The sequence below is a fragment of the Acomys russatus genome, chromosome 19 (assembly GCF_903995435.1).
Source record: "Acomys russatus chromosome 19, mAcoRus1.1, whole genome shotgun sequence".
NCBI classification, from domain to species: Eukaryota; Metazoa; Chordata; class Mammalia; order Rodentia; family Muridae; genus Acomys; species Acomys russatus.
In genome coordinates, this window is record NC_067155.1 from 52,798,951 (window position 1) to 52,818,722 (window position 19,772).

Below are 19,772 nucleotides of genomic sequence, written 5' to 3' on the forward strand. Positions count from 1 at the left end.
AAATAGATAAGTGGAATTTAAACATTGTTCCTCCTTCATTGGGTTTCATTAAGGAAACATTGTAATGGTTTGGTATGTCTTTCCTTGCTGCTTATATGTATACCACCATTTACAAATGGGTAGATGCAGGCAGTTTTATTATTTTTTACAAAAGTTACATTGCTAAGAAAATGAAGTAATATTGTACAGGTTACTCAAATTTGCTTTGTGGCCTAAGTCATCTTCATTGAGGTCTAATTTATATAATATTGTAAATACATGACAATTTACATAGATTGGTGAGTATTTTGTTTTGGTCTCACTATGTAGCCCTAGCTGGCCTGGAACTTGCTTTGTGAGCCAGGATTGCTTAGAAATCACAGGGACCCACCCATCTCTGCCTTCTGAGTGATGAGATTAAAGGTGTGTGCTACCATACCCAGTCTATGTAAGTGAGTTTTGGTGAATACATAAGCCGTGTAACTGATCCGTCAATCACTACACTGTATGTAGTGGCATGTGTCTATAATCTCAGCACTTGAGAGGCCAAGACAAAGGGATCATGGGTTTAAGATAAGCCTGGGCTTAATAGCAAGACCTTATCTGAAAAAATAAAATAAAATAGATTTCTTTTGTCAAAGAGGTTCCTTTAAATAATCAGTCACTACTTAATCCCTGGAAAAAAAATCCTTATTTTACTCTAGTCCTATAGTTTTGGCATTACTGCTAGGCCGTATAAATGGAATTAAAGCAATATAGAACCTTATCTGTAATCACAATAAATATAAATGGGTTAAAACACTTCAACTAAAAGATAGAAGTAGTTTTTCAAAAAAGTTTTTTGTTTTGTTTTGGTTTTTGAGACAAGGTTTCTGTGTGCTAGCCTTGGCTGTCCTGGATTCCCTTTGTAGACCAGGCTGGCCTCGATCTTAGAGATCTGCCTGCCTCTGCCTCCTGAGTACTGGGATTAAAGGCATGGGCAGAGACAAAGTTTACTTTCAGAGACACAAAGCAGTTGAAAGTAAGAGAATAGAAGATGATACATCATGCAAATAGCAACCAAAGGTTCCAGGGCAGCCAGGTCTACACAGAGAAACCCTGTCTTGAAAAAAAATAAAGCACACAAACAAATAAAGCTGGTCATGGTGGCTTACTTCTGTATAACAGTAGCGAGTATCTTTACCTGCTGAGACACGTCCTTGTTTGTTTGCGATTGTTTTATAGAATAACAACAACAGGGTTTTATAAATCAAATGAAAGAATTGCAACCTCTGTGTTTCGTAGATGACAGGCAAGCTTCTTTGCTGGGTGTGTGCTGAATCAGTAAATGAGTCACAGGAGCTCTGCAGAGAATAGGTAGCTTCTTTCTTGACTTCTCCAAGTCCCTGACATTGACTCCTGTGATCTAGATAAAGCAGCCAGGATGCTAATGTTGAAGATGTGAGTGAACAGACATTTATTGAAAGCTTGGCAGATATGTATAGGGATGGGTGTGGTGACCTTAGCCTGTGTCCCAGCACTCGAGATAGAAGATGGAGGACAAAGAGCTCAAAGCCACTGTTGGCCAGCCTAGACTACCCGAGACGAATGTGGGGGCGCACACCTTCAGTGCCAGCATTTGAGAGGCAGAGGGAGATGGATCTGGTCTATGTAATGAGTTTGGTCCAGCAAGAGTTACATGATGAGACCCCGTCTCAAAGAAAAAACAAAAACACCGCTACATTCTGTTCCAAGTGCTATGATTTAATATCCCTAATTCTCAGGCTTATCAAGAAGGGGCGAGCTGTCTGATCATAAGCAGACTTTAAAGTGGTAGCTGCCATCTTGGTGGTGGCTCGAGAGAAAAGCCGGCAGCATGCGCTGTGTGAGGAGCAGTGGACCGTCTGTGGACTGCCAGCAACTGAACTCTTTCTGTTTTTGTTTTCCAGCTGGAAGAAGAACGATCTGTACTCAATAATCAGTTGTTAGAAATGAAAAAGAGGTAGGCTCTCTCTGTTTATTGCTGTGTATGCTTAACTCGGAAAGCTTCAGATTGTGCCGTGTGTGATAGCTTGTGGGAAACAGTCAGCTTCCTGCACTCAGTCAATGGCATGGTGGTGTTAGTCCTCACAGTTGATGAGCTAGGTGACCCATGCGTGCAAGTCTCACATAGTTACAGATTGGAGCCATTTTTAATTACATTTACTCAGACGAGCTCTACAGTCAGTGCTCACGCTGATGCTACTTCCTGGCGTTGGTAATGGACAGCATTGCAACTGTGTATACAGCAGTTTACATATAAGTGCTGACTTCAACTATGGGAAAGCTTGGTTTGTTTTCTTTTTTTTTTTTAATAACTAACACCACTTTGTTTCTACTATTTATTACCACTCCATAATATTATAAACTTAACAAGTGCTTTTGAGTAGAGATAAATGTGGCCCATAGACGTTAAATATTTAGGCCAGATCCAGGGTAGAATATGCCTGTAATTCCAGCACTCAGGAGCTTGATGCTGGAGGATCATAGGTCTGAATCCAACCTGTGCTACATAGCAAAATCCTGCTTTAAAAAAAAAAAAAAAAAAAGTCGGGCATAGTGGCACACACCTTTAATCCCAGCACTCAGGAGGCAGAGGCAGGCAGATCTCTGAGTTCGAGGCCAGCCTGGTCTACAGAGTGAGCACCAGTACAGCCAGAACTACACAGAGAAACCCTTTCTCAAAAAACAACAACATCAAAACCTAAAATAAAGTTAAGAAATGAATACCCCAGAGTCTGATGCTTATACATCCCCATGGCCTTGGTTGTTTTTAGCCAAACAGCCATGCCTGGGGTAGTTCTGTGCTTCCCTGCAAGCTAGGTGGGTGTGTGGTACACAACGGCCAAGAAGCCAGCTTGTGTAAGGGCCTGGCTTTCGTACAGCATCCTCTCCCCTAGGAAAAGCCTTCCATGGGATCTGAGCATCTCAAAGCCCCCCTGCCCCAGTGAGCACATTTAAATCGGAAACTAAGGGCTGCTGGCTCAGTGGGTAAGAGCACTTTCCACCAAGCCTGACACCTGAGCCCCATCCTCCAGACCCACAGGGCAGAAGGAAAGAACTGATTGCAGCACATTGTTCTCTGACCTCCCACACACGTGCCATGGGGTGCACACCTACACACGTACACAACAGACAAACAAACAATTAAGTAAATAAGTAAAATGACTTTAAAAGTAAACTATAAACCAAGCATGATAGAACGTACCAGCACCCCCAGCGCTTGGGAGATAGCAGTAGCAGAGGTAGAAGTTCAAAGCCATTCTCAGCCACATGTCAGGCTTAAGGCTGATCTGGCTACATAAGACTATTGTAAAGAAATCAGTAGCATTTGTTTTGGGGTTTTGGTATCTATAAACATTGTGTTGCAGACAATGTGCACTGAAGGTTTTTCTCTGAGTTAAAAACTGGGTGACAGTTAGGCACACTTGTTCCCATGATGTAACCATAAGGCAGAGTTGTCTAACTGCTGGACCTGCAGGTGTGCTCCTCCACGGCACCTGGCCGATGCCCACTGCACCCGAGAACTAGCTTGACTCCCCGTATCCCTGGGCTTTTTAATGTCAAAGAAGGGACAGCAAAGCTAAAGTTTTAGACGTGGATCTATGGGGTCTGAATTCACTCTGGCAGCACCGAATGCCAGGCCTTGAGGAATGCAGTTCCTGCCTCCCCTTGTGAAGCGGCCTGCGCTGCCCCAGCCTGTTCAGCTCACTGTGGGTTGTAACTGTCTGACTGTCTCCGAGCTTGCGCTGCTCACCAACGCTCACCTCATCCCTCTCTCTTCCCTTCCCTACTCTTGCTTCCTCTGCTATATCTGTGTGTCTTTCATGGTAAGACTAAAGAAAGTCTATCCACGTTATAATAAATAAATCTCATATATTTTTAGTAAACCAAATTGTTGTATATATTTTTGGCTGCCTTTGTCCCTCCGTGTCTTGCTTTTGTTTTGTAAAATATGCTCAGCAGTGTGTACACACATACACACACACACACACCTTTTTGATATCTATATACAGCAAACAACTTGGGTGCAAATTTAATTCTCCTTACTGTATTTGCATTTTTCTTCATGTTTCTAATATTTGGTTCTTATTATCTTGCATTTTAAAGCTTGCCCAATAACACTTTAAGGTATTTGCTTCATTATTGGACTTTATTTCTTATGTAAGTAGTAAGAAACGAATCTGAGCGACATAATCCCTTACGGGATGGGACGAGAGTTTCTGGCCCTGACACATCTTTCATGCTGTCTTATCCTCCCTTCTTGGTGTTGGTAGTATGAACAATCCCTCCCAGCCAACATGGCGTAAGCTGACAGTTTGCTTCTCGTACACCAGTAACGTTGGCAGAGAGTCTTCATTGAGCCCCTCTTGGTTTGTACAGAGGAACTGGGGCATATAAATTGCCTAAGAAGCCATAATTGAAGATCTGTCACAGAGATGAACTGCCAAGCCTGTGTGCCCTGTCATCTGGTAGACTTCCAGCTCCTCTTCTTCCTCTTCCTCTTTTTTCTGTTTTCTTTTTATTCTTTTAACATTTAGTGTATGTGGGTGTGGGGGGATCCTTACTCAACTTGGATTCCAGGATCAAACTCGAGTCATCAGGCTTGGTGGCAGTGACTTCACCACTGAGCCACCTCTTTCTTCACTCGTGCTCTTCAGTTGATTTGTATAGGAAGCATCCTGTTCCCATCTTCTTAGCAAACTGTATGGCTTGAAGTTTTGTGTAGACAGGATAAGCACAGAGTCAGGCTGGTGCCCCTTCCGCCAGCTACTGGTGGCTGTCCCTCCCCAGTACTAAGTGTCATGGGATCTTAGCTGACTAGGTCTTTGGGCATAGGAGAATCCACATCTATCTTCAGCAAACCCCAGTCATGCTAATTTTGAGTTAAAACCTTTAGAATTATGTTTTTCAAATCTGAGTGGTAGTTAAAATAACTGAAGTGCCAGGATTCATTTTTATAATAGAACAAAGTACTAGATTTGACTAACAGAAATCCAAGGAGCCTGGGTTTACCGCATCCTTGGACAGCAACAGAGCCTTTCTTTTCACGGTCCTCTCTTGAGAAGCCCTGCCCCATTTCCTAGCACCCCCTCAGGCCTTGAGCAGCACCATGCTCGCTCCTCCCCAGTGTTATTAATTCAGAACATTTCTGTAGAGTCTCAGATTCTTTTCCTACTACTCATCATTCTGGAGTGTAAAAGTGTAAGCCACACAATGAGATAAATACAACACGTTTATTTTCATCCTTGTGTAGAATTTCAGCTTATCATAAACCATGAGGATTTTGTAATTCGTGTGCCGGATACCTTGGGTCTCACTAACCAGCCATACCTTCTGCCATCTCTAACTTGGGCCTCCATCGCCTATTCCTCCAGCTAATTGGGAAACAGACTAAAGGCCACTTGCTTGGCATTCCCCCACCTGCTTCTTGTTGAACCGGTGGTGACTTGGTTGCTACCTATGAACTCTTACTAGTGATGGCCTGCACTGATGCAGGGTATGAGATTGTGTGGCCTGAGCACTAGCCCAAGACAAGTTTCTTTTCTTTTCCCTAAAGTAACCTTTAAATCCCGACTTTGGGGTTATAGAAAAGTTGTAAAGGTTGTACAGCCAGTTCTGTCTCCCTAGTCAGCTGCCCACAGCACCAGCACCCAGTCCACAGTCAGTCAGCTGCCCACAGCACCAGCACCCAGTCCACAGTCAGCTGCCCACAGCACCAGCACCCAGTCCACAGTCAGCTGCCCACAGCACCAGCACCCAGTCCACAGTCAGTCAGCTGCCCACAGCACCAGCATCCAGTCCACAGTCAGCTGCCCATAGCACCAGCATCCAGTCCACAGTCAGTCAGCTGCCCACAGCACCAGCATCCAGTCCACAGTCAGCTGCCCACAGCACCAGCACCCAGTCCATAGTCAGTCAGCTGCCCATAGCACCAGCACCCAGTCCATAGTCAGCTGCCCATAGCACCAGCATCCAGTCCACAGTCAGTCAGCTGCCCACAGCACCAGCACCCAGTCCACAGTCAGCTGCCCATAGCACCAGCATCCAGTCCACAGTCAGCTGCCCATAGCACCAGCATCCAGTCCACAGTCAGTCAGCTGCCCACAGCACCAGCATCCAGTCCACAGTCAGCTGCCCACAGCACCAGCATCCAGTCCACAGTCAGTCAGCTGCCCACAGCACCAGCACCCAGTCCACAGTCAGTCAGCTGCCCACAGCACCAGCACCCAGTCCACAGTCAGTCAGCTGCCCATAGCACCAGCACCCAGTCCACAGTCAGCTGCCCACAGCGCCAGCATCCAGTCCACAGTCAGCTGCCCACAGCACCAGCACCCAGTCCACAGTCAGCTGCCCATAGCACCAGCATCCAGTCCACAGTCAGCTGCCCACAGCACCAGCATCCAGTCCACAGTCAGCTGCCCACAGCACCAGCACCCAGTCCACAGTCAGCTGCCCACAGCACCAGCACCCAGTCCACAGTCAGCTGCCCATAGCACCAGCATCCAGTCCACAGTCAGCTGCCCATAGCACCAGCATCCAGTCCACAGTCAGCTGCCCACAGCACCAGCACCCAGTCCATAGTCAGCTGCCCATAGCACCAGCATCCAGTCCACAGTCAGCTGCCCACAGCACCAGCACCCAGTCCACAGTCAGCTGCCCATAGCACCAGCACCCAGTCCACAGTCAGTCAGCTGCCCACAGCACCAGCACCCAGTCCACAGTCAGTCAGCTGCCCACAGCACCAGCACCCAGTCCACAGTCAGTCAGCTGCCCACAGCACCAGCACCCAGTCCACAGTCAGTCAGCTGCCCACAGCACCAGCACCCAGTCCACAGTCAGTCAGCTGCCCATAGCACCAGCACCCAGTCCACAGTCAGCTGCCCACAGCGCCAGCATCCAGTCCACAGTCAGCTGCCCACAGCACCAGCACCCAGTCCACAGTCAGCTGCCCATAGCACCAGCATCCAGTCCACAGTCAGCTGCCCACAGCACCAGCATCCAGTCCACAGTCAGCTGCCCACAGCACCAGCACCCAGTCCACAGTCAGCTGCCCATAGCACCAGCACCCAGTCCACAGTCAGCTGCCCATAGCACCAGCATCCAGTCCACAGTCAGCTGCCCATAGCACCAGCATCCAGTCCACAGTCAGCTGCCCACAGCACCAGCACCCAGTCCATAGTCAGCTGCCCATAGCACCAGCATCCAGTCCACAGTCAGCTGCCCACAGCACCAGCACCCAGTCCACAGTCAGCTGCCCACAGCACCAGCACCCAGTCCACAGTCAGTCAGCTGCCCATAGCACCAGCACCCAGTCCACAGTCAGCTGCCCACAGCGCCAGCACCCAGTCCACAGTCAGTCAGCTGCCCACAGCACCAGCACCCAGTCCACAGTCAGTCAGCTGCCCACAGCACCAGCATCCAGTCCACAGTCAGCTGCCCATAGCACCAGCACCCAGTCCACAGTCAGCTGCCCACAGCACCAGCACCCAGTCCACAGTCAGTCAGCTGCCCACAGCACCAGCATCCAGTCCACAGTCAGTCAGCTGCCCACAGCACCAGCACCCAGTCCATAGTCAGCTGCCCACAGCACCAGCATCCAGTCCACAGTCAGCTGCCCACAGCACCAGCACCCAGTCCACAGTCAGCTGCCCACAGCACCAGCACCCAGTCCACAGTCAGCTGCCCACAGCACCAGCACCCAGTCCACAGTCAGCTGCCCACAGCACCAGCACCCAGTCCACAGTCAGCTGCCCACAGCACCAGCACCCAGTCCACAGTCAGTCAGCTGCCCATAGCACCAGCATCCAGTCCACAGTCAGCTGCCCACAGCACCAGCATCCAGTCCACAGTCAGTCAGCTGCCCATAGCACCAGCACCCAGTCCATAGTCAGCTGCCCATAGCACCAGCATCCAGTCCACAGTCAGTCAGCTGCCCACAGCACCAGCACCCAGTCCACAGTCAGCTGCCCATAGCACCAGCACCCAGTCCACAGTCAGTCAGCTGCCCACAGCACCAGCATCCAGTCCACAGTCAGCTGCCCATAGCACCAGCACCCAGTCCACAGTCAGCTGCCCACAGCACCAGCACCCAGTCCACAGTCAGCTGCCCACAGCACCAGCACCCAGTCCACAGTCAGCTGCCCACAGCGCCAGCATCCAGTCCACAGTCAGCTGCCCATAGCACCAGCACCCAGTCCACAGTCAGCTGCCCACAGCACCAGCACCCAGTCCACAGTCAGCTGCCCACAGCACCAGCATCCAGTCCACAGTCAGCTGCCCATAGCACCAGCACCCAGTCCACAGTCAGCTGCCCATAGCACCAGCACCCAGTCCACAGTCAGCTGCCCATAGCACCAGCACCCAGTCCACAGTCAGCTGCCCACAGCACCAGCACCCAGTCCACAGTCAGCTGCCCACAGCACCAGCACCCAGTCCACAGTCAGTCAGCTGCCCACAGCACCAGCACCCAGTCCACAGTCAGTCAGCTGCCCACAGCACCAGCACCCAGTCCACAGTCAGTCAGCTGCCCACAGCACCAGCACCCAGTCCACAGTCAGTCAGCTGCCCATAGCACCAGCACCCAGTCCACAGTCAGCTGCCCACAGCACCAGCACCCAGTCCACAGTCAGCTGCCCACAGCACCAGCACCCAGTCCATAGTCAGCTGCCCACAGCACCAGCACCCAGTCCACAGTCAGCTGCCCACAGCACCAGCACCCAGTCCACAGTCAGTCAGCTGCCCATAGCACCAGCACCCAGTCCACAGTCAGCTGCCCACAGCACCAGCACCCAGTCCACAGTCAGCTGCCCACAGCACCAGCACCCAGTCCACAGTCAGCTGCCCACAGCACCAGCACCCAGTCCACAGTCAGTCAGCTGCCCATAGCACCAGCATCCAGTCCACAGTCAGTCAGCTGCCCATAGCACCAGCATCCAGTCCACAGTCAGTCAGCTGCCCATAGCACCAGCACCCAGTCCACAGTCAGTCAGCTGCCCATAGCACCAGCACCCAGTCCACAGTCAGCTGCCCACAGCACCAGCATCCAGTCCACAGTCAGTCAGCTGCCCATAGCACCAGCACCCAGTCCACAGTCAGTCAGCTGCCCACAGCACCAGCACCCAGTCCACAGTCAGCTGCCCACAGCACCAGCATCCAGTCCACAGTCAGTCAGCTGCCCACAGCACCAGCATCCAGTCCACAGTCAGCTGCCCACAGCACCAGCACCCAGTCCACAGTCAGTCAGCTGCCCATAGCACCAGCATCCAGTCCACAGTCAGTCAGCTGCCCATAGCACCAGCATCCAGTCCACAGTCAGTCAGCTGCCCATAGCACCAGCACCCAGTCCACAGTCAGTCAGCTGCCCATAGCACCAGCACCCAGTCCACAGTCAGCTGCCCACAGCACCAGCACCCAGTCCACAGTCAGTCAGCTGCCCACAGCACCAGCACCCAGTCCACAGTCAGTCAGCTGCCCACAGCACCAGCACCCAGTCCACAGTCAGCTGCCCACAGCACCAGCATCCAGTCCACAGTCAGTCAGCTGCCCATAGCACCAGCATCCAGTCCACAGTCAGCTGCCCACAGCACCAGCACCCAGTCCACAGTCAGTCAGCTGCCCACAGCACCAGCACCCAGTCCACAGTCAGCTGCCCACAGCACCAGCACCCAGTCCACAGTCAGTCAGCTGCCCACAGCACCAGCACCCAGTCCACAGTCAGCTGCCCACAGCACCAGCACCCAGTCCACAGTCAGTCAGCTGCCCATAGCACCAGCACCCAGTCCACAGTCAGTCAGCTGCCCATAGCACCAGCACCCAGTCCACAGTCAGCTGCCCACAGCACCAGCATCCAGTCCACAGTCAGTCAGCTGCCCATAGCACCAGCACCCAGTCCACAGTCAGTCAGCTGCCCATAGCACCAGCACCCAGTCCACAGTCAGCTGCCCACAGCACCAGCATCCAGTCCACAGTCAGTCAGCTGCCCATAGCACCAGCATCCAGTCCACAGTCAGTCAGCTGCCCACAGCACCAGCACCCAGTCCATAGTCAGTCAGCTGCCCATAGCACCAGCACCCAGTCCACAGTCAGTCAGCTGCCCACAGCACCAGCACCCAGTCCACAGTCAGCTGCCCATAGCACCAGCATCCAGTCCACAGTCAGTCAGCTGCCCACAGCACCAGCACCCAGTCCACAGTCAGCTGCCCACAGCACCAGCACCCAGTCCATAGTCAGTCAGCTGCCCATAGCACCAGCACCCAGTCCACAGTCAGCTGCCCATAGCACCAGCACCCAGTCCACAGTTGTCACCACTGCTCAGCTCTCTAAGTTTTCCATCACAGTTGTTTTCTCATTCAGGATCCAAGCTAGGAAATAGCAGTGCACTTGTGTGGTCCTGTCTCCTTAGCTCTGCTGACCTGTGACAGTCCCTCACTAAGCCATGAGGGACTTCTATGACCTCAGCATGTCTCTGTTTCACAGCATAGCTTTAAATACACCCACACACCACCCACGTCCACAACTTAGCGCATCTTGCCTGACCTCCATGTGTACTCCTCATCCTTTCCTCTCTCAACCTGGATCTGCAGTGGACAGTTCTGTTTCTCCAAAGGCCTCTCCCTCCCTCTAGTGAGCCAGCAGAGAACAGGGGCTACACTCCTGGGAAACCCCTCACATTCTGTTTTGCCCATGGAGAGCCATGTTCTCTTCTGCTGCAGCCTTTCTGCAGTTGGTTTATAGAAGCAGCCCAGTGCCTTCTCAGATTGGTTACAAAGCAATTATCTTCCAGCTTGGATGGTAATAATCTTTGCTACTGTTTTGGCTCACACAATCTTAAAACCACAACCTCAGAACTTGCCAAAAAGTTACTGAAATGGGGCTGGAGAGATGGCTCGGTGGTTAAGAGCACTGACTGTTCTTCCAAAGGACCCAGGTTCAATTCCCAGCACCCACATGGCAGCTCACAACTGTCTATAACTCCAAGATCTGACACCCTCACACCAAAGCACATAAATTTAAATAAAATAAAATATTGTTTTTTAAAAAAGTAACTGAAATTAGTGAGAACCAACTGATATTCCCAGCATAAGACTGCTCTGCATGACATCTGTATAATTGCTTTGCATGTGTGTATTTAATTGTCATTGCTTGGTAATTATTTTTTTTCCAGAAGTAACAATATTCAACTGTATATTTTGCTATAGTATTTGGGGGGGGGGCAACAATTATTTCTCTTAAAGTCTACATCTTCCAAATGTATTAACTTGTCTCTTTGAGTTCAAATGGACACAGTGGCATGCAGGTTCTGCATGCCTGTGCATATAAACCCTTTCTCTCTCTCTCTCTCTTCCGCAGTAAGTAACGTTTACAGGCATAACAGCCTTAATCCCTATGCAACTGCCCTGATACACTTTTTTTTATTACAATGTGAACTAAAGTTAATTTCAAGTCTGTCCTGAAACAGTTGCTTGCTGACCACTCCCCCTGTTGATTTCTGGAACTCTTTTAACTCTCTGGTCTTTTAGAGAATCCGAGTACATAAAAGACGCTGATGAAGAGAAAGCCTCTTTGCAGAAATCCATCAGCCTCACCAGTGCCTTACTCACAGAGAAGGACGCGGAGTTGGAGAAGCTGAGGAATGAGGTAGGGCGCTCTGGGGGCCGGTGGGGGGCCGTCCTGCCACCCCGTGCTGCCCTCCTCCCAGCCTGAGCCCAACCGCTGTGTTGCAGGTCACGGTGCTCAGGGGAGAAAGCGCCTCTGCCAAGTCCCTGCACTCGGTTGTACAGACTCTGGAGTCGGATAAGGCGAAGCTTGAACTCAAGGTCAAAAACTTGGAGCTTCAGCTCAAGGAGAACAAGAGGCAGCTCAGCAGCTCCTCAGGTAAGAGGGCGCCTGCGTGGGGGCCCCTCCTCCTCACCCCGCTGTCCTCCCTCCTCATCCCATGCCTCCTCTAGAGAGCCTCTCCCAGTAGAAGTGACCTTTCAGCGTGCCACCTAGTTGCCCTGCCCCCAGCAGTCCCGCCCCCAGCTCTCCCACCGCTTAGTCAAAGGGCGAGTCACAGGTGTGCTTGGTGTTGAGTCTGTATGCTGCGTGACTTAGATAAGTCAGTACATGAGACCCAATAGCAGCCAAAGAGCAGTCAAGGAACTGGCCTGAAGTGTTTTCCAGTGGTCCCTCTAATTGTTCTTGTTCTTGTTTTAAATATAAGGAAATACTGATGTTCAGGTGGAAGAGGATGAAAGAGCCCAGGAGAGTCAGGTAATGCTCCTCCATTACTACTGCTGTCTTCCTGTTTTTCAGTCATTAGGTATCTTGAGAGTGTAATGCTGTTTAATATCCCACATTCCTGACACTGTTACATTTTACCTTTGCAGGGATCTTTTTAAAAATTTTTTAATTTTTTAAAAGATTTATTTATTTATTTATTATGTATACAGTGCCAGAGAAGGGCATCAGATCACATTATACATGGTTGTGAGCCACTGTGTGGTTGCTGGGAATTGAACTCAGGACCTCTGGAAGAGCAGTCAGTGCTCTTAACCACTGAGCCATCTCTCCAGCCTGGGATCTTTTTTTTTTTTAAGTGTACAGCTAATGTGGTTTGTGACAGCTCTAGCACTTGGAAGGCTGAGATGGGAGGATCATTGGAATTGTGGAGTTAGAGACCAGCCTAGGTGACATAGCAAAACCATGACACACACACACGCGCGCGCACACACACACAGTCCAATACTTTAATTTTTTCCTTTTATGGGTTTTTTTTTTTTAAGATTTATTTATTTATTATGTATACAGTGTTCTGCATGCATGTACACCTGCAGACCAGAAGAGGGCATCAGATTACATTAAAGGTGGTTGTCAAGAGCCACCATGTGGTTGCTGGGACTTGAACTCAGGACCTCTGGAAGAGCAGACAGCGCTCTTAACTGATGACCCATCTCTTCAGCACCCCTTTTATGGTTTTTGTTTTGGGGTGTGGGTTTTTTGTTTTTATTTTTGTTTTTTCTTTTGTTTTGTTTTGAGACAGGGCTTCTCTGTGTAGTCTTGGCTGTCCTGGAACTCATTCTGTAGACCAGGCTGGCCTCGAACTCACAGAGATCTTCTTCTCTCTGCCTCCTGAGTGCTGGGATTAAAATGCCACCAACCCCAACTCAATTTTTTTTTTTTGTTTTGTTTTGTTTTTGTTTTTGTTTTTCGAGACAGGGTTTCTCTGTGTAGCCTTGGCCATCCTGGACTCACTTTGTAGACCAGGCTGGTCTCGAACTCACAGCGATCCGCCTGCCTCTGCCTCCCGAGTGCTGGGATTAAAGGTGTGCGCCACCACGCCCGGCCCCAACTCAATTTTTTAAAAAAGATTTATTTATTTATTATTATGTATACAGTGCTCCGCTTGCATGTACTCCTGCAAGCCAGAAGAGGGCGCCATATCACATTACAGATGGTTATAAGCCACCACGTGGTTGCTGGGAATTGAACTCAGGACCTTGGGGAGAACAAGCAGTCAGTGCTCTTAACCACTGAGCTATCTCTCCAGCCCCTTGATTATTTTTTTTAACATAAGTAGTAGCATACCATATAAAGCCCTCTGTACTTACCTTTCTTTAGCCATGTAGTATTCCACTGTATGGATGTACATAATTTAGTCAGTTTCCTTTTGGTGGATGGGATGCTCTGATCTATCTAAGCCTCTGGGTATATATTTAAAAACAGTGCTGCAAGCCGGGCTGTGGTGGCGCACGCCTTTAATCCCAGCACTTGGGAGACAGAGGCAGGAGGATCTCTGAGTTCGAGGCCAGCCTGGTCTACAGAGAGAGTTCCAGGACAGCCAGAGCTGTTACACAGAGAAACCCTGTCTCTAAAAACAAACAACAAACAAACAAACAAAGCACAGTGCTGCAAAGAGTTACCATAAGCAGCTGTCAGACTCAAACTGAGGCAGCATCAGCTTTGTGTCTTAGTGTGTCGCACGGGCAGAGTACAGCATTAACACTGTTTTCTCTCCCCCCTTTTCCTTTCCGCTTCCATCTGTTTCTGCTGCCGCTGCCAACACTTTCCTCCTTCCCACCAGCAAATGGTTTGTCTTATGCTTCCTAATTTGTGTTCACATGTATGTGTGATTGTGTGTATGGCTTCCTTGTCCCTGGGATTGAGCCTAGTGGAATGATTTAGGAGATTCAACTTGAAAGTCAGGCATGGGAACAGGAAAGAAGGCTCAGTGGTGAAGAGCAGCAGTTACTCTTACAGAAGACTGGCTTTAGTCCCCAGCACTCACACGGTGTTCCACAGCCATCCTTAACTCCAGTTCCAGGGACCCCTCCTGACCTCCACAGGCCGTGCAGGCACAACACCCACATGCATCCATCTAGAATAAGAAAACCAAATGCGGTAGCTCAGCCATGGAATACCAGCAACCAGGAGGCAGAAGCAGGAAGATCTCTGTTAGTTTGAGGCCAGCTACAGTGTGAGACCCTGTCTTTAGAAAGAAAGTTCAGGGCCCTCCTCTGCCACAAAGTGGGTTTGGGGTTTTGTTTCATTTGTTTGTCTGAGACAAGGCCTATCTGTGTAGACCAGGCTGGCTTCCAAGTGACAGAGCAAGCAGCCTGCCCCTGACTCCTGAGTGCTGGGACGTAAAGGTGTGTGTCATGCCCAGCTTACATAGTCAGCGCTGGGACGTAAAGGTGTGTGTCATGCCCAGCTTACATAGTCAGCGCTGGGACGTAAAGGTGTGTGTCATGCCCAGCTTACATAGTGAGTGCTGGGACGTAAAGGTGTGTGTCATGCCCAGCTTACATAGTGAGTTTGAGGCCAGCTTGGCACACTTAGTCAGGGCCTATCCAAAAAAAGAAGAAACAACAGGTAAAGTGTGTTTGTCTCGAGAGAGAGAAACTTTTCAGTTTAGATAAATGAAATCTTTTACCTTGTGAAGGAGGGAAGAGTGTTTTGTTTTTAAGAGTACCTTTAAAAGGATGGACAGTATCCACGACATGTTACTTTCTGATGGTCACTTTGTTGTCCTTGCTGTCCAGCTATTCTTGGAACAGGTGCCCTTCCTGTATGTGTTGGCACATGTCACATCTCTCCTCAGCAGAGCAGGAGCTTGGCCTTCTCTGTCAAGCCTCTGTATCTTTCCTGAAGATGTTCTGCTGTGCTGGCCCAATGCTGAGCAGTCAAGTGACCTAAAGAAAAGTTCCATGTAACTTTTTCTTTTTTTTTTTTAAGATATATTTTATTATTATGTATACAGTATTGTCTGCTTGTTTACCTGCAGGCCAGAAGAGGGTACCAGGTTACATTATAGATGGTTGCAAGCCACTATGTGGTTGCTGGGAATTGAACTCAGGATCTTTGGAAGAGCAGGTGGTGCTCTTAACCAGTGAGCCATCTCTCCAGCCCCCATGTAACTTTTTCAAATCTACAAATCTGAAAAGTCCTGAATCAGTGGTAGAAATTAAACAGCTTTAATGCTTATTCATTTGTTGATTCATTTATGAAGCCACAAATGAAGCCAGGACTTCACATATACCAGGCAGTGCTCTGGCCACTGAACTGTATATTCAGCTTTGCACGCACGCACGCACACACACACACAAATATATGTGTGTGTGTATGTATATATATATATATATATATGAAATTTCACACACACATATATGTGAAATGTGAAATTATGACTGTGGACAGTTAAGTGTTTTATTTTCTTGAAAAATATCAGTAGCATCTCAGCAATCTACAGACCAGTGATTCAAATGTAATGTCATTTTTCTGGATGACAAGTGAAGCTTATCCATTCACAGCTGCAGAAATTCAATGGCATGAATTTAGTGTTCTTGATAGAAAATAGTTCCTTAGCAGCAAACACTGAGAGATGGAAATGGGAAGAAAGAAATCTCTTGCCCCCTTCACCCAGCTGTTACCTCGTTCTAGTTAGCTGCTGCAGGTCATGGCGCACCCTCGGCACTCCTGTTCCACACAGAGCCTGGAGAGTGCAGGCTCTCTAGCAGGCACAGTTGGGCCTGCTGTGACGCATGTTTGCAGCTGGGCTGTGGGCTCATTCTTCCCAACTTCTAGATGCCGCAGCTATGAGTGGCTCAGGCATTTCTGTATCTCACTGCCTCTTCTCCTTTACAAAATCAGATTGATTTCCTCAATTCGGTAATAGTGGACCTTCAAAGAAAGAACCAAGACCTCAAGATGAAGGTAGAGATGATGTCTGAAGCCGCGCTGAACGGCAACGGAGACGAGCTGAACAGTTACGACAGGTATGTCCGGGACACGGTCCATCCCCAGATGCTTGAGTGTCAGCGGTCAGATAAAAAGTGTCCGCCGCTGTGTGGCTGCTGGGCCAGGGCAGGCCACCATACATCTGTGAGAATGAGGGAGCACAGGGCCAGCCTGCCCATTTTGTTAGGTTTATTTTGTGTTTGTGGATATTTTGCTGGCATGTGTGTGTGTGTGTGTGTGTGTGTGTGTGGGTGGGTGTGTGTATTATGTGCATCACTAGCGCATCTGGTATCCTCAGAAGCCAGTAGAGGGCCTCCAATACCCAGGAACTGGTTGTGAGCCTCCAAAGGGGCGCTGAGACGTCTGTCTGTTCATAACAGCTGAGCGTCTCTCCGCACAACCCGCAGGTTTTATAAAGGTCTGTTCTGTAAGCTCCACGATGCAGCTGTCGTCAGTCCCTGTGTATCTTAAAATTCTCCAATTCTCCGAGTGCTGTTACCTCCTGAGTTTCTTCTGACCAAGTTCCTGGCTTTCTGTGTTGGCATTTGTAGCGATGACCAGGAGAAGCAGTCCAAGAAGAAACCGCGCCTCTTCTGTGACATTTGTGACTGCTTTGATCTCCACGATACAGAGGACTGCCCCACCCAGGCACAGATGTCGGAAGACCCTCCGCATTCCACACACCATGGCAGCCGGAGTGAGGAGCGGCCGTACTGTGAGATCTGTGAGATGTTTGGGCACTGGGCAACCAACTGCAACGATGATGAGACCTTCTGAGGAAGCCTCGCGGGCGGCACTGGGCTTCCCCAGGCTCCGAGGGCAGCACTGGGCTTTCTCAGACTCCGGCATCTAAGCAGCTTTCCACCAGCATTGCGTGTGCGACTGACTTCAGAACTCATTATTTTTTGACCCCTGTCAACAAATCTAAGAAAATATTTTGATCTTCAACAAATTTCCCTTTCATTTCCCCTCATAAGTTAAAATAATAAATATTTGGTAGGTGGGCTTTCACTTCCATCTTCATTTCCTGGATTTTTATGATATAAGACATTGTACCAGGTGCCGTTACTTTTTTGTTCCTAGAGAAACATCGCGGGACAAGCTGGACCCTGACAACATCTTATTTAAGAAACTTTAAATTAAATTATGCTGTTATTTCTCATATTTGCACTATTTCCTGGCTACATCTGTATATTTAGGGTTTTTGTTGTTGTTCTTACGCTTTGACACTGGAATGAGTTGCAAAAAATGTGCCACTTTGCATTTTTATGTACTCATTTAAATAATTTTATTCCTGAATATCCAAGCTCTCCACACTACGTGCTCTCAGTAGTGCCTTTCCCAGGCTTGACAGCGCTTAGGTGTAATTATAAATCATGAAACAGGTAAAAGGGAGGGGAAAGCCCCAAACGGCTGTGGGGACATTTTATATCTCTATGCTGCACCCACAGACCCGACAGTGGTGTTTTCTTTATTGGTTTTACATAATTTCAACCTCTATATATTATATGTATATATTTTTTAAAAGAATCTATATTTTGGGAAAAAAAAGTATATACAATGTGTCTTCTTTTCAGATTTTTTTACCTTTATGAAAAAGAAAACACCTAAAAGGCTCATCAGGATGTGACCTGCTAGAAAAGCCCTTGTGGCTTCACAGCTGTTGTCTTTGTTTTCATGTTGCTTCTTGGCCAGATCTGAGCAGCTGGAAGAATCGCATCCAGCTCTTTGGTTGTGTTCCCCTTCTTTAGCAGGTAACCCCAACAGTGAGCTAATCCACTCCAGAGACAGCTAAGCCAACTGATCTAAAACCCTCCTTTATTATACACATTTGTGGGTTTGTTTGGTTTCTTACTGTGTTTTTAATGAATGTATGATGAGAAGTTCAACATTAATAATTTTGAATTTTCTTATCACAAAAAGATAAAACGAAGGACCTCAACCAACAGAAAAGTTTATCAGCCGGTCTGAGTCTGTCTTCACTTGAATGTCTTTGACAATATGTAAAAAGGAATTAAACGCGCCCTCATGCCGTGTGCATGGTAAGAATGTCCGCCATTGTATATAAGCCTTTGCCGTATCCCCTCAAGATGATCCACTGTGCTTGATGAGTGAACGTTCAACAAATCTGTTACCAGTTGACATTTTTGGTTAATAAAACTATAGGAATTGTTTCACAAACAGAATATGTAAAGCAGTATTAAAATCTGAGTTCTGTATCTACTTAAATGTTTTGGGTTTTCTTTTTTTCTTTTTTTTTCCAGTGGTAGTAAACTTATTACTATTGGGACTTTTGTCATGTTTTTTCTTCAAGTAAGAAAGCCCTTTATATCCAAAAGGCAATCCCTTTCTTCCTCCCCCACAGACCCACGATGACGGTCCCCAACTAGCTTCTTTCACTTCTATAAAACAACTTGCTAAAAATTATAAGAAGATGCTGTGTCCACTAGACCCTTTCTGGATACAGAGGCAGAGGAGTCATAAGTTCAAGGCCATCTTTGGTAACATAACAACTTTGAGGCTAGCTTGAGCTACATAAGACCCTGTCTCAAAAAGAGATCGAGAAGCCAACCAGTGGTGGCGCACGCCTTTAATCCTAGAATTTAGGAGGCAGAGGCAGGCGGATCTCTGTGAGTTCCAGGACAGCCTGGTCTACAGAGTGAGTTCCAGGACAGGCAAGGCTACACAGAGAAACCCTGTCTCAAAAAAGCCAAGAGAAACAAACCATGTATGTCCTGAGTGTTAGCACTTGGAGGTATTGATAAATTTCCTTAAAGATTATCAGCAGTTAGGTAGTGGTAGCACACACACCTTTGGACCCAGCACTCAGGAGGCAGAGACAGTTGGATCTCTGAATTTGAGGCCAGCGTGGTCTACAGAGGGAGTTCCAGGACAGCTAACATACAGAGAAATCCTGTCTTAGAAAACAAACAAACAGGCAGCAAGAGCCAAATATATTGTTCAGTGGTACAGTGCTTGCCTGCCCAGTACACACAAAGCCCTGGGTTCAATCCTCAGCACCACGCATACACACTTGGAAATTATGCTGAGGGTTGTGTAAACATGGAAAAGATAGGGTGGCAAATTCCCAATCCTTTGGCATTGGGGAGGTAGAGGCAGGGGGATCATAAGTGCAAGTCTGACTTGGCTGTATAGCAAGTTTGAGGCCAGCCTGGGATACTCAGAGAGAGAACCTGTTTGGAAAGAAGAGAAAGTGGGGAAATAGCTGGGTCAGGACCTGAGTTTGATGCCAGAATCCACAAGGTTGAGCATGGTGGCACACACTTGTAATCCCAGTGCAGAGGAGACATAGGCAGGCCCCAGGGGGCTTGATGGCCTAACCTACCTGGCAAGTAAAGGTGGTTTGTGCCTTAGGAATAACAACTGAGGTCAACCTGAGCATGTCCCTCCATGTGTACACACACAAGTACCGGGCACTAGAAGGCTTTGATCTCTCTAAGGCATCAGTGTCCAGTGTTGCTGAAAAGATGGGACTTTGGGAATTGGGATAAAACAGCTGGGGACCTGATAGCCTGACAGGTAGATTGCTGTGAGTT

The 19,772-nt window shown here is 48.5% G+C and overlaps 1 protein-coding gene across 1 annotated transcript in view; it reads left to right on the plus strand.

The window, feature by feature from the left end:
• Clip1 (CAP-Gly domain containing linker protein 1) overlaps nt 1–18,442 on the plus strand; it is a 112,732-nt gene extending 94,290 nt beyond the window's left edge. Inside the window, exons 20-25 of the mRNA XM_051161502.1 lie at nt 1,908–1,960; nt 11,520–11,637; nt 11,724–11,874; nt 12,203–12,252; nt 16,129–16,253; nt 16,767–18,442. Coding sequence (XP_051017459.1) covers nt 1,908–1,960; nt 11,520–11,637; nt 11,724–11,874; nt 12,203–12,252; nt 16,129–16,253; nt 16,767–16,992 — 723 coding nt within the window. The 3' untranslated portion in view covers nt 16,993–18,442. The remainder of the gene's footprint in view (nt 1–1,907; nt 1,961–11,519; nt 11,638–11,723; nt 11,875–12,202; nt 12,253–16,128; nt 16,254–16,766) is intronic.
• The last annotated feature ends 1,330 nt before the right edge of the window (nt 18,443–19,772 follow it).